The sequence below is a fragment of the Scyliorhinus torazame genome, chromosome 16, assembly GCF_047496885.1.
Source record: "Scyliorhinus torazame isolate Kashiwa2021f chromosome 16, sScyTor2.1, whole genome shotgun sequence".
NCBI classification, from domain to species: Eukaryota; Metazoa; Chordata; class Chondrichthyes; order Carcharhiniformes; family Scyliorhinidae; genus Scyliorhinus; species Scyliorhinus torazame.
The window spans coordinates 131,999,684-132,014,883 of record NC_092722.1 but is presented as its reverse complement, the minus strand read 5'-3'; the positions used below and the strand labels follow the sequence as shown (position 1 = coordinate 132,014,883).

The 15,200-nt window shown below is 43.0% G+C and overlaps 1 protein-coding gene across 7 annotated transcripts in view; it reads right to left on the bottom strand.

Moving 5' to 3' along the window:
- The window catches only part of ide (insulin-degrading enzyme), a 233,845-nt gene that overhangs the window by 30,197 nt on the left and 188,448 nt on the right, over positions 1-15,200 (bottom strand). For all 7 annotated transcript variants that reach the window (XM_072479084.1, XM_072479086.1, XM_072479085.1 and 4 more), the window contains exon 23: positions 2,695-2,767. In XM_072479084.1, coding sequence (XP_072335185.1) covers positions 2,695-2,767 — 73 coding nt within the window. The remainder of the gene's footprint in view (positions 1-2,694; positions 2,768-15,200) is intronic.

Here is a 15,200-nt window from a genome sequence, read left to right as displayed (position 1 = left end):
CTGGTCAAGGTGAGGGATTAGTATTGAAGGAAGGGTTCGCCAGTCTGGAGGAGCTAAGGGAGAGGGTGGAGCTGCTGAGGGGTAGTGGGTTTAGGTATCTGCAGGTTAGAGACTTTGCACGAAAGGTCTGGAGGGGGTTCCCTAGGTTGCCAGGATACACCCTGCTGGAGCGACTGCTGCTTCCGGATGTGGAAGTGGAGGGAAAAATTGGGAATATATATAAGTGGCTAGGGGAGCAGGGAGGTGAGCGGGTAGTGAAGATCAAGGAAAAATGGGAAGCGGAGTTGGGAGTGGAGATCAATTGGGGTATCAAGTGAAGCAGTGCAAAGGGTAAACGGGACCTCCTCTTGTGTAAGGGTGAACCTGATACAGTTTAAGGTAGTGCACAGGCTGCATATCACTCGGGCGAGAATGAATGGGTTCTTTCAGGGGGTAGCAGATGAGTGTGAGAGGTGTGGGCAGGAACCAGCGAATCATGCATTCATGTTTTGGGGTTGCGAAAAATTGGGAAGATTCTGGGCGGGAGTTCACGTGGTCTTAGCCTGGGTAGTGGAGGAGGAGGTGGACCCGGACCCTTTGGTGGCGATACTTTGGGTTTCAGAGAAGCCAGAACTCATGGAGAGGAGGAAGGCCGATGTCGTGGCCTTCGCCTCTCTGATTGAACGGCGGTGAATTTTGTTGGAGTGGCGGTCGGCATCTCCACCGGGGGTAACGGCTTGGTTGGGTGACCTGTACGACTTCCTGCGATTAGAGAAGATAAAGTATGAGTTACGGGGCTCAGCGGGGAGTTTGAGAATAGGTAGGGGATGTGTGTGACCATGTTTGAGGAACTATTCGTCGCAGACGGGGGTGAAAAAGGGGAAAAATCTGTAGACTGTATAGTTGATTGTTGGGAAGTATGTTTCCCGGGTGTTTATTCGCCGCAACCTGTTTTGACACAAGTTTGTAATAAAATACATTTTTTTAAAAATCTATCAATCTCAGATTTAAATTGAACAACTGCTCGGGTTTCAATTTGTTTGCGCGAGCGAGTTCCAAACCTCAACCACCCTTTGTGCGAAGAAGTGCTTCCTAGTATTTCTGAACGGTCTATCCCTAATTTTTAGGCTATGCCCCTTAGTTTTTTAGTTTTAGAATCTCCAACCAGTGGAAATCTTTTATCTTTATTGGCCCCGTCTTTCCCTGTTAATATCTTAACCTCCTTGAAACTCCAGCAAAAACAGGCCTAATTTGTGTAATCTCAGCTCATAACTTAACCATCATAGTCCAGGTATCATTTTAGTATTCATATGTTGCACCCCTTCCAAGGCCAAAATATCCATCCTAAGGGGTGTAGCCCAGAACTGCTCACACGTGACTCAAAGTGGGGTCTAACCAGGGTTTTGTAAAGCTGCAGCATAACCTGTCTTAATACTCCGATCCTCCAGATTTAAATGGGAGCATTCCATTAGCTTTTGATTATTTTCTGTACTTGGTTCATGGTATTTTAAGGGTCTATACATCTGAACCCCTAAGTCTCTTTGGACATCCACTGTACCTCTTTCCACTTCAAAGTACTCTGTTCCATACTTTTTTGGTCCAAAATGGATAACCTTTCACTTGCTTACATTAAATTCCATCTGACACAAATTTGCCCATTCGCCTAGGCCATCAATATCTCCTTGCAATTTTATGCTATCATCTAGACTGTCTATATTGCCACCTAACTTTGTATCAGCAGCAATATGTGGCTTTATAGGTTTAATGAATAATGTGAATAATTGAGGCCCCAACACAGATCCCTGTGGTACACCAGTAGTCATCTCCTGCCAATTAGAGTATTTACCCATTATCCCCACACGGCCAATTTCCTAACCATGACAATATTTGCCCTCAACTCCGTGGGCTTCCACTTTAGTTAACGGTCTCTTATGTGGGACTTTATCAAATGCCTTCTGGAAGTCCATATAAATAACATCCATAGACATTCCCCTGTCCACTACCATCATCACCTCTTTAAAAAATTCAATACGATTAATCAGACATGGCCTTCCCTTCACAAATACATGCTGCGTCTCACTGATTGGCCCAAATTTTTAAAATATAAATTTAGAGTGCCCAATTCATTTTTTCCAATTAAAAGGCAATTTAGCGTGGCCAATCCACTTATCCTGCACATCTTTTGGGTTGAGGGGGCGAAACCCACGCAAACATGGGGAAAATGTGTAAACTCCACACGGACAGTGACCCAGAACCAGGATCGAACCTGGGACATTGGCATCGTGAGACAGCAGTGCTACCCACTGCGCCACCGTGCTGCCCAGCAGATCGGCCAAAATTGAGGTGTTCAGTTACCCTATCCTGGATTTTAGATTCCAGCAATTTCCCGACCACAGATATTAGGCTAACCAGTAGTTCCCTAGTTTCTTCCTTGTAAAAAGTGGAGTGACATGTGCAATTTTCCAATCCAGAGGAACTACACATGAATCTAGAGAACTCTGAAGGATTATAGTTAGGGCACGTACAATGTGCTCCCCTACTTCCTTTAACATCCTTGGGTGGAAACCGTCAGGTCTTGGGCATTTGTCACACTTTGGTTCCATTAATTACATAGTTACTGTTAGCAATTACTCCTGTTCCTATTTTCTATATCTCTGATATTTTGAACACTACTTCAACGAATGAACAGTCAGTGCAAACATCGCAGATACTCACAGGAATCCATGTCCCGGGACAGAACATGTACAGAGACTTTGCGTCGTCTGGAACCATCAACAGCCAAGAGTTCCTGCAAATAAAAAGCTGTTAAATAAACTTGTTAAATCATGATAAACAGGAATTTTAACTTTGTGAACCTGCACTAGAAAAACAACTTAAGCCTTCAAAACGGGCTTTGAACTGCTTGAGATAATTTATCTCAAAGAAACAATGTGTTTGCACAACATGATTTCTGCCACAGCTGTTTGAATATTGGGTACTTAGGAACAACATCCTGTATTCTTAAAACCATTTTGTGTCAATGCTGATGCAAGCCAGTCATTGGGTATCAACATTATAATTTCTTAATCTTTAGAATTTTGACAATAGGTTTTTAAATTAATTTATTCAGTCATAGGGTGTGGGCATCACCTGCAAGGCCAAGATATATTGCTCATCCTTAGCATTCCTTAAAGTGGGGGTGAGACACCTTCAAGCTCTGTAGTCCACGTGGTGAAGGTACTTCATAATGCTGAATAGTAGGGATTCCACAATTCTTTTCCCCAGCAACGTTGAAGGAATGGCAATTATATATTTCTAATTTAAGGTGACATGAGACTTTGAGGGAACTTTGTTCAGTTCAATTGCAAAGCGGATTTCGAATATACACATATACCTGTGCACAGATGTGTGCGGTAGTAAGGTAGCTGCTTAGTTAGTAATCCAGTAATAAAGGAGACAGGTTCAAAACTCCACTATAACATTTGGGGAATTTAAATTTAAAAAAATGAAATACCGGAAATTGAAATAAAAATTTGCCTCAGTAACATTTTTAAAAATTTAATAAATTTAGTGTACCCAATTAATTTTTTCCAATTAAGGGGCAATTTAGCGTGGCCAAGCCACCTACTCTGCACATCTTTGGCTTGTGGGGGTGAAACCCATGCAAACACGGGCAGAATGTGCAAACTCCACACGGACAGTGACCCAGAGCCGGGATCGAACCTGGGACCTAGACGCCGTGAGGCAACAGGGCTAACCCACTGCGCCACCGTGCTGCCCCTGCCTCAGTAACATCGACCATGAAACTATTGGATTGTTGTAAAAATATATTTGGTTTATTGACACCTTTTATGAAAATAAATGTTTCACCCTTACCTGGTTGGTCTATTTGTGACTCTAGACCGAAAGCCATGTAATTAGAACAAAGCACCACAGGAACAGGCCCTCCAAGCCAGTACTGGCCATGATGCCATCCTTGGCCAAAACCCTTAGCACTTCCTAGTGCCGTATCCCTCTATACCCATCCTATCCATGTATTTGTCGAGATGCCTTTTGAACGCCGTTAATATATCTACTTCCGCAACCCCCCCCAGCAGCACGTTTCAGGCACTTACCACCCTCGGTGTAAAAAAAACCTGCCTCACACATCTCCTCTAAACCTTGTTCCACGGACCTTAAACCTATGCCCCCTGGTGACTGACCTCTCCACCCTGGGAAAGAGTGCCTGCCCAACCACTCTATCCATGCCCCTCATAATCTTGTAGACTTTATCAGGTTACCCCTCAACCTCCAACTAGGGACGGGCACATAAATATAGTAGATGGATAGAATGAATTACAAGTGTGCGTGCTGTCACTTTGTTGTTTGGTTTGGGGGCCAGTGGGTAGATTAATGATTAAAGTCCCATGTGTACAAATAGCCCTCATCATCAAAACAACCCAATACATAATATATTTCCATAGGTTGGTTGTACATAAAGGATTTTTTCTTCTCCATCCCATAACACGGGCTCTAAAAGTGAGAAGTAGCCTCCATTAAATCAAATGGACTCAAATAATAAAAATCAGAAAATGCTGGATAAACTCAGGAGGTCTGGAAGCATCTGTGGTGAGAAAGAGCATTAACGTTCTGGATCTAAGTGATCCTTCTACACAAGTTCATCTCACCGTTAGTCTGAATCACTGTTTGAATTCAGTTTCACTACTTGTCATAGATTAGTGCAGCAGAGTTTAGCTAAGCTTTGTAGTATTTTTTTGTTGCATTAGCAGCTTCTGAACTTAGCTGCACAGCAATCCATTGTCTATCTACTCATCAATTGGTCGTGGCATTATACGTTTCCTCCAGAAACAATTAATCATAGAGGTCTACAGCACAGAAAAGGCCCTGCAGCCCATTGCGTCTGCGCGGTCAAAAAGATCACCATTCTAATCCCATTTTCCAGCATTTGGCCCACAGATTTGTATGTCTTGGCATTGCAAGGGCACATCTAAATACTTCTTAAATGTTAAATGTCTGCCACCACCACCCTTTCAGGCAGAGGTCTGGACTCCCACCACCCTGAGTGAAAGAACATTTCCTCACATCCCCTTTAAAGCCCCTTACCTGAAATCTATATCCCCTGGACATTGATCAGGGAGAAACTTTTCTTCCTGTGGAAATGTAGGTTTCTGGCTAAATATAACCAATGCATGATGGGGTACTTGGCCGTAATTGTGGTGTACTCACAATACTGCTGAGAGGGCAAGAATAGGTTGGAGGGTCCCCTTTCCTGAGTATTGTAGTGTCACTTCCTTGTCTATGTCCAACTGTTTCCACACATTGTCATACATACATAGGCATGTATTGATACATTGTTGATCCAGCTGGCGTGCATCCTGGCAGAGGAGTCACGATTTTATGTTAAATAAGGTCTTTTAGGATTTTAAGCTAAGGTTTTTTTAAGGCACGAAGATTCAACGGCACGTGTTACTTGTTTACTCCAGTGTATAAATATCCCAGGAGAACTGCTTTACTTCAGATTCTCGCCCTAACCCTTGATTAGGTGCAGTCTCCCCTTGCTACAAGTAAAATAAACTGTTGATGTTAACTTGTATTTTGTTATCGGAGTCGGTTTTCGGCACTACTCTGCCCCTCAATTTTGTACATCTCAATCATATCCCCTCAGTCTCCACTTCTCCAAGGAAAAGAACCCCAGTCTATTCAATATCTCTTCACAGCTAAAATTCTCCAGTCCGGGCAACATTCTGGTAAATCACCACACAGTGGGACAGTGGTTAACACTGCTGCCTCACAGCACCAGGGACCGAAGTTCAATTCCCACCCAAGGTCACTGTCCGTGTGGAGTTTGCATATTCTCCCCATGCCTGCGTGGGTTTCCTCCCACGGTCCAAAGATGTGCAGATTAGGTGGATTGGCCATGATAAATTACCCTTTGGTGTTCAAAAGGTTAGGTGGGGTTATTGGGTTACGGGGATAGGGTCGGTTGTCGGCCTAGGTAGGGTGAACTTTGAGAGGGTCGGTGCAGACTTGGTAGTCTGAATGGCCTTCTTCTGCACTGTAGTGATTCTAATGTTTTATACAGATCCAGTATAACCTCCCTGCTCTTAAATTTAATTCCTCAGCTAATAAAGGCAAGTATACCATATGCATTTATTAAACACTGTATCCATCTGCACTGCTATCTTAAGTGAATGGTGGACATGTACACCAAGGTCCCTCTGATACTTGGTGCTTCCCAGGGTCCTGGCCTTCATCATAAATTCCCTTGCCTTGTTTGTCCTGTCCAAGTGCATCACCTCGCACTTAACCAGATTGAATTCCATTAAAAATTCCAATTAAAAATAGAGAGTAGTTTAGTCATTGTTTCCAGTTGATTTCATCCAATGATACTTAGCAGATTTGAAGTCATTGACAAGCACAGACAGTGAAAGGGCTAAGAGATGTTTTCATTGTGACTCAAATCTAGGTCCTTGGGGTGAAACCTTCTTGGGTCCCTGCTGATACAAACCTCAATATTCTAATCTAGCACAGTGTTCAAGAATCACGACTGGAAAGATAAGCACTTGAAATGTCATAGCATAGAAGGCAACAGACCAAGTGCTGTTTAGAATAGATAGGTTCTTGATGGTTCAGTGCGGACAAAATGGGCCATAAAATTGTATGACTATGAAAGGATCATGTGCCCTGTTGGTGCTGTTTAATACAGTTTAGAAGGACATTCTCCTCCAGGGAGGCAGTTATCTATATTGGGAGAATTTCTTTACTTTTGTAATTGAACCATTACAGGAAATCCTTCTAGGCTAGATGAAGAGTTAACGCAATGAAAGCCACATAAAACGTTTCTGTCTTCCAGCACAGACAGTTGCATGCCTGACCTGCATTGTAAGTGGTACAAGTCTCGAGGAAATTGCTTTTGGGTCTTATCAAAGGCTACTTCCATGCTATTAATAAGCTTAAACAAGTCTCAAGTGCCCTGCCTTCTGACTAGAATTGGTGGCCCATGGTACTGAACAAATCTGAAGGTTGGGCAAGCCAGCAATTATTACGGAGGGTTTTGCATATCTCAGAACAAGATGAAAAATACATCTTCTTCATGGTCAGTCTGAGAAGTACACGGCACCCATCTCATCCAAAATAGGCGGCCTGTTCCTTTGTAGAACTGGAACCTCTGAGGAGCTGGTTACGACTCAAAAATGCTCATAGTCAGGACATGCCAAAAAAGCAAGGGAAGAGCTCCCAATAACCATCACACTTCTGAAAGTCAAATGATAGAAGACAAAATAAATAATGCCACATATACACGTTAATGGCGAAGTCTATCAGACTTGATGCAAAATTTGAAACTGGAAATTGGCTTTGACAGTTGAAGACAAAAATATGAGACTGAAATTACGGACACAAGCCCAAATAGCAAAAACCAAAACATAGTCAGCACTGGCCAGGACATGGGTATCAAAGGCCAAGCAAAAGTAAAGCTTCAACTAAACAGGATGAAAATTATGAAAAATATCCATGACTGTGGAAAAAGTAACCAATCTGTACAGAGAGATTGCACCCAGAATTAAAATATAGCAAAAGGGACCTTTTTCCGTTGTAAACAAACAAATCAAATTTATTGTTCAAGGGGTATTCTGTCCCAATGGAGACTTCAAATTTTGCATCAAAGAACCATTAATTCGAGCTCAGCTCATATTGGTGACTGGTGTCACAAATACGAAGATTGCCCGGCTTTGAATGCCGGCCCTAGGTCACTATCCGTGTGGAGTTTGCACATTCTCCCCATGTCTGCTTGAGTTTCACCCCCACAACCCAAAGGTGTGCAGGTTAGGTGGATTGGCCATGCTGAATTGCCCCTTAATTGGAAAAAAAAATAATTGGGTACTCTATAAAACAAATACGAAGATTGAGATTATTTGCATTCCTGGTTGCTGAGGAAATTAACTGCCGATCACAAATGGGGTGCAGATGCCGTTAAATTCTGCAGTACACTCTTGCTTGGAGTTTCTCAAAGACTAATTATGCAATCCATAATTATACACTCCAGCCACTTTGGCATGGTTCGAATCATTGTTTAATGATCCACTTTAGTGTTGAATCTGTGCACTCCTTGCACATTAGAAATATTACAAATGGAATAAACATAATTTAACTATATTTTATCTGCCTCTGAGGTCTCCCATCTCTGCTCTTCTGCCTGACGGATTAACATGCAAACACGTATTATCTTTTGGGTAAATGCATGCACGTTCTCCATCTTGCAAAAATGTCAACGCAAGAACTGTAGGCCATCTGGCAAAGTCAAGCTCCAGAATAACAACCAGTGTGAATACGGCAAACAACATATTCTCAAATCCTACACATGGGAATGTAAGCAGCTCCTTTGCTGCATTGATGAGAGCTGGCAACAATGCTGTATGGGTGTAGCTAAACCATTGGCCAAAGTCAGCAATGTGCTGTGAATCTTTGAAAAGCAAATCAATTCCCTTAGTCAGTACTGCCTGGTGAACTGGCAAAAGAGCAACACCCTACTGAACAGCAGCAATTTATTTGGGGGGTGGGGCGGAAAGAGAGAGAGAGAGAGAGTGTGAGAGTGTATGGTTTGTGAATTCAAAAGTCAGAGAGCAGCCACAGATTAACAGTTACTATTATTCAGACTGGGTACATTTTGATGACAAGACACTGTGGAAGTTAATCCTTGTAAAAATAGATTGACCAAAACAACAACACTCTTCTCCACTGATGACATAAAGCAAAGAATAACATTCAAGCACAATCCATCTAAATTCTCACTAAAGCTCATGAGCTCCAAAACATGAATGTGTATATTCAAACTGAATTTTGCATCAAGATTCCCTGCTGTTGCTAGGTAACGGCTTGAGTCATATTATATATTTTCATCTTTCATTAATGTGCAATCTGTTACATTTGCATCTGAATGCATATTAAAACATTCCCTGATAAGAATAAATTAGAAACCATTATAACATTTGGGCAAAATATTGTAGTGTCACACAATGTACAAAAATTATATTAACACTAGACGACAACCATGTCTAGATTAAACACCAAATTTACTGAAAAGGTTATGTGCTGAATTAATGATTGCTGAGGTCTTTTTACACTAGGAATTGCTAAATACCAGCTGTTGTAGCTAATGTAGTCATAGTTCAAAATGACAGATGTCAGTGCATTTAATTTAAAGCATGAAAAGAAATGTGGTACACCTTTTATGTCATGAAGACCTTGCAATCCATCAAAAAACTGCCCTCAAAGATGCTTCTGCATTTCAGAGAACAGCAGTTTGTAATTTGGGACAAGGTAAACTGCATATTGCAGCTGTACATATAAATGAAGAGCTTTTAATGCCCGAGGATCTGAGTTCACGATGAAACAGAATGTTACCCGGCTCACTGATTTATTGGAATTCGATAAGTCCAAAGTATTAGTGGCACAAAGATGGTGCTATTTTCAGGTTTGAATATTTTCACTGACATTAAAAGTCATCATCATATCGACCTATACATAAAATATTGTGTCTACCTTTTACATCTAAATGCCGTGGACATACGAAAGTATCTTTCAGATTGCAGGTTAAGTCCTGGGCAGTTAAGGGATAGGGTTGAGATAGAGAAAGTTTGAAAAGAAATTCCTAGGGCGTGGAAACACTGGGGAGGGGGTGGTGTGGTGTGGCAATAGAAGGTTCTATACAGGTTTGTTATACTTTCCTTGTTTAAATTCCATCTCAAAACATAGTATAGTGCTTGTTTTTTTAATGGCCTTGCCAACTCATTATGGCACAACTTTTGAGGATTTGGTGCATTTGTATTCGGTTCCTTTGCTTCTCTACTCTGCCTAGACACACCTTCCAAGTAATAAGGGACCTCCCTATTCAAATGAACTATCGCCTATTTATTGGCATTGAATATCAATTGCCAATTAATTGCCCTTCTGCAAGTTTATTAATGCCCTTCTGTAATGTGTTGCATTCCCCTCCGTTATCGACTACCCCCCTCCAATTTGGTGCCACCTGCCAATTTAGAAATTGTTTTGATTCCAAAGTCTAAATCAATTGGAAACAGCAGTCGCCCCGGCACTAATCCTTGTGCTACACTGTTTCTCACCTTCTGAACCTTCTCACCTTCTTACATGAAGATATGGGTTCAACGACAAGGAAAATTAGGAGAAAAATTAAGAGGAAAAATAACTTCGGGGAGGTTACTGATCAAGGTGTTAAGATTCAAAACAGAGGTATAAAAGCCAACATAAGTGTACTTTACCTGAATGCTCCTAGTATTTGGAATAAGGTAAATGAGGTGATGGCGCAAATCATTGTGAATGACTATGATTTAGTGGCCATTACTGAAATATGGTTAAAGGATGGTCACGACTGGGAGTTAAATGTCCACGGGTATCAAACTATTCCGAAGGACAGAGTGGATGGTAAAGGAGGTGGTGTAGCTCTGTTATTTAAGGATGACATCCGGGCAATAGTAAAGGATGACATCGGTGCTATGGAGGATAAGGTTGAATCCATTTGAGTGGAAATCAGGAACAGTAAGGCGAAAAAGTCACTGATAGGAGTAGTCTATAGGCCACCAAATAGTAACATTATGGTGGGACAGGCAATAAACAAAGAAATAACTGAGGAATGTAGAAATGGTACAGCAGTTATCATGGGGGATTTTAATATACATGTCAATTGGTTTAACTAGGTCGGTCAAGGCAGCCTTGAGGAGGAGTTTATAGAATGTATCCGCGATAGTTTCCTAGAACAGTATGGAATGGAACCTACGAGGAAACAAGCGGTCCTAGATCTGGTCCTGTGTAATGAGACAGGATTGATTAATGATCTCATAGTTAGGGATCCTCTCGGAAGGAGCGATCACAATATGGTGGAATTTAAAATACAGATGGAGGGTGAGAATGTAAAATCAAACACTAGTGTTTTGTGCTTAAACAGGCGCCAGAATGTGGCGACTAGGGGCTTTTCACAGAAACTTCATTGAAGCCTACTTGTGACAATAAGCGATTATTATTATATTATTAGATCCCTTGATGGTCTTATTCCCATCCCCAGCCTTCCTTTTTTTTTTAATTGATGTCCTGTAAAATATCATACTATTTTGTTTAATGTTCCTGAGCTATGTTATGAGCTGGAGTCTCAGGAATGCTTGGGAGAACGGTTTGAGCATTGAATAGATACCATATAAAGAGGCGAAGCAGTACAGCAAGCTCCCACAAACAACAATGAGACAATGAATAGATAATCTGTTTCTGTGATGTTATTTCAGCATGGGGAGGACTTCGAACCTAGAATTTCATGATTCAGAGGCGAGTGTACCAGCAGAAACAAGACCGACACTCAGGAGCATGAGGATGTAATACAAGAACAGTATTTTGTATTGTGTCTTCAAAGCAGAGGATATCCCCAGATATTTCACTAAAAATAATCAGAAAAATAAATCAGACATACTAAAGGAGAAAATATTTGGAGAAAGAACTCCCTTCGTTTTGAGGACAATGAGGTGGAATGGCAGGGTCTTTCATAGAGGCAATTCCAGGGCATTGCCATAAACAGTTGAAGGCACAGTGAGACTGTCAAAAGCTGTAGCATGACCAAGGAGAAAGAACGCAGCACAGTCAGCATATTAAACCAGCAAAGGGTCTCAGCAAACAGGAGCATAGAGAATAGATAACAGTTTGGGAAAGACTGAGATGTGCGGGAAACAGAATGATGTGGAAACACTAACACAATTTGAGATGCTAAAGAATTGGAACTGTCAGCTTTCACAATGCTTCCATCCCCCCCACAAACGTTTTGACGCAGTTTTTCGGGCAACACAGGGTGCCATGGCTTGAAGTCCAATTATTTTTTTTTGAAAGATAATTTATTGAAGGCATATCCAAAGCATACAAAGAATACAAAAACAAGAACAGTCCATAACATTAAACAACAACAACAAACACTGCATAACATATTAACAATACATGAAATGAAAAAAATGAATGAAAATCGCTTATCGTCACACGTAGGCTTCAAATGAAGTTACTGTGAAAAGCACCTAGTCGCCACATTCCGGCGCCTGTTTGGGGAGGCTGGTACGGGAATTGAACCCACGCTGCTGGCCTGCCTTGGTCGGCTTTAAAAAGCCAGTTATTTAGCCGTGCTAAACCAGCCCCTGCACTTATAACCCTACAACAATACAACAGGAGCCCCCTAAATTAAAACAAAATAATGCCCCCCCCCGATGAATAGCTTCCACCTCACGGAGAACCCTTCATCCGAACACCTCTAATGGCGAACTAGATTCTCTCCAAATGAAATAACTCAGCAAGGTCCCGTACCCATGCCCCAGTGCTTGGTGGTTCTGCAGCCCGGCAATTAAGCAAAATTCTCCTTTATACCAGGAGGGAGGCGAATGCCACAACATTGGCGTCCTTTCCCACCATGACCCTCAGACACACCAACGGTAGCTACCCATGGAGAAGGCGTGACCACTATCCCCACCACCCGAGGCAGTACATCCGTAACACCCTTCCAAAACCCCACTAATTTTGGACAGGACTAGAACATGTGTATGTGGTTCACAGGGGGTCCAGCACATTGTGTACATTGATCAGCCACTTCCGGGAAGCAACGGCTCAGCCTGGCCAGTGTCACATGTGCTGTGCACAACCCTAAGCTGTATAAGACTGAGCCTAGCACATGACGAAGATGCATTAACCCTTCGCAACGCTTCCTCCCAAATCCAGCCCACACCACACCTCCCAATTCCTCCTCCCATTTCTGCCTCAACGACACCATCGAGACTTCCTCCCTATTGGCCAACGCAGCATACACACTGGAGATCTTCCCCCCCCCCCCCCCAAATTCTCATCATCCGAAAGGAGCCTGTCCTGTAGACCCAAGAGCAGTAACATTGGGAATGAATTAAGCTCATTACTCAAAAAAGCCCTTATCTGGAGATACCTAAATTCATTACCACTGGGCATCAGGTCAGTTAGGTCTGCAAATTTCCCACCCAAGAACAGCCCCTCAAAGCATTTGATCCCCAAGCGGTCCCATTTCTTAAACCTGGCATCCAAGCTCGCTGGAATGAATCTGTGGTTACCACTGATTGGAGCCTTCCTATACATGCCCGCCAAACCAAAATGCAATCGGCACTGGTTCCAAACCCTCAAATCACCATTGGGTTTGATGAATACCTACCCGGTGAAAAAGGAAGGGGTGTTGAACCAATGCCATTAATGAAGTCTCCCTACACGCGGTCTCCTCCATTCTAAACCATACTGACCCCTGATCCAACAACCACCTTCGGACCATAACAATATTAGCAGCCCAGTAGTAATATTGATAATTGGGAAGGTCCAGGCCACCCCCTCGTCTACTCCTCTCCAGACAAACTATTTTAATACGGGGGACCCTCCCCGCTCACACAAAGCCCAAGACAAGTCTATTAATCTTTCCGAAAAAAGATTTTGGCCGAAAGATGGGAGGTTCTGAAAAAAGAACCTCAGCAGGATCACCATCTTAATAGTCTGGATCTTCCGGACAAAGACAGAGGCAGACTGTCCCATCTTTTAAATTCCTCCTTTATCCCCTCTACTAAGCATGCCAGATTGAATTTGTGAAGCTGAGCCCAAATCTCACAACACCCAAATCCCCAAATAGCGAAAACTCTTTCTAGCCAGGCAAAATGGGAGCTCACTCAAACACCCCTCCCGCCCTCTGGAGCAAATCATGAACATCTCACTCTTTGCCGTATTAAATTGGTATCTGGAGAAGGAGCTGAATTCATTCAAAATTCTCAGGATCTAATGTATAGACTCCAAGAGGTTGCAAACATACAGTAGGAGGTCATCCGCATACAAGGAAAGCCGATGTTCCACTCGCCCTGCCTGATGTCCCTCCACTCTCCAGACATGCAAAAAGAGTCATTGCTAAAGGTTCGATCGCTCGGGCGAATAGCAAAGGAGAGTGCTCCCCACTGCCTTGTCCCATGCTGCAAAGTAAAGTACTCAGAACTAACCCAGTTAGTAGAGATGCTTCCCTCTGGGGCTATATACTATAGTTTAACCAAGTCCAAACCCAAATCGCTCCAAAACGTCAAATAGGTACACCCATTCCACCCCATCGAATGTCTTCTCAGCATCCACTGACAGCACAAACTCCACCTCATTTCCTCCAGAGGGCATCATGATTACGTCAAGCAACCTCAGAATATTTACAAAGCCAATTTGACCCTCTACAACCAGTTCTGGAGCGCACATCCCTCAATGCGGGTGGCCAAGAAGCTTTGCATCAACATTCAGGGGGGACACATTCTCCCCATGTTTGCGTGGGTTTCGCCCCCACAACCTAAAAAGTTGTGGAGGGTAGGTGGATTGGCCACGCTAAAACCCTCAAGAGTATTGAAAGTCAGAGAGATCCAGGTGTACAGGTCCACATGTCACTGAAAGGGGCAACACAGGTGGAGAAGGTAGTCAAGAAGGCACACGGCATGCTTGCCTTCATTGGCCAGGGCATTGAGTATAAGAATTGGCAAGTCATGTTGCAGCTGTATAGAACCTTAGTTAGGCCACACTTGGAGTATAGTGTTCAATGCTGGTCGCCACACTACCAGAAGGATGTGGAGGCTTTAGAGAGGGTGCAGAAGAGATTTATCAGGATGTTGCCTGGTATGGAGGGCATTAGCTATGAGGAGCGGTTGAATAAACTCGGTTTGTTCTCACTGGAACGACGGAGGTTGAGGGGCGACCTGATAGAGGTCTACAAAATTATGAGGGGCATAGACAGAGTGGATAGTCAGAGGCTTTTCCCCAGGGGAGAGGGGTCAATTACTAGGGGGCATAAGTTTAAGGTGCGAGGGGCAAGGTTTAGAGGAGATGTACGAGGCAAGTTTTTTTACACGGAGGGTAGTGGGTGCCCGGAACTCGCTGCCGGAGGTGGTGGTGGAAGCAGGGGCGATAGTGACATTTAAGGGGCATCTTGACAAATACATGAATAGGATGGGAATAGAGGGATACGGACCCAGGAAGTGTAGAGGATTTTAGTTTAGACGGGCAGCATGGTCGGCTCAGGCCTGGAGGGCCGAAGGGTCTGTTCCGGTGCTATACTTTTCTTTGTTCTAAATTGTCCCTTAATTGGAAAAATGAACTGGGTACTCTAAATTTATTTTAAAGAAACATTCAGGAGGGAACTTGGACAGCAAGATCTGCATTGTTCAGGATCCGTATCCTTT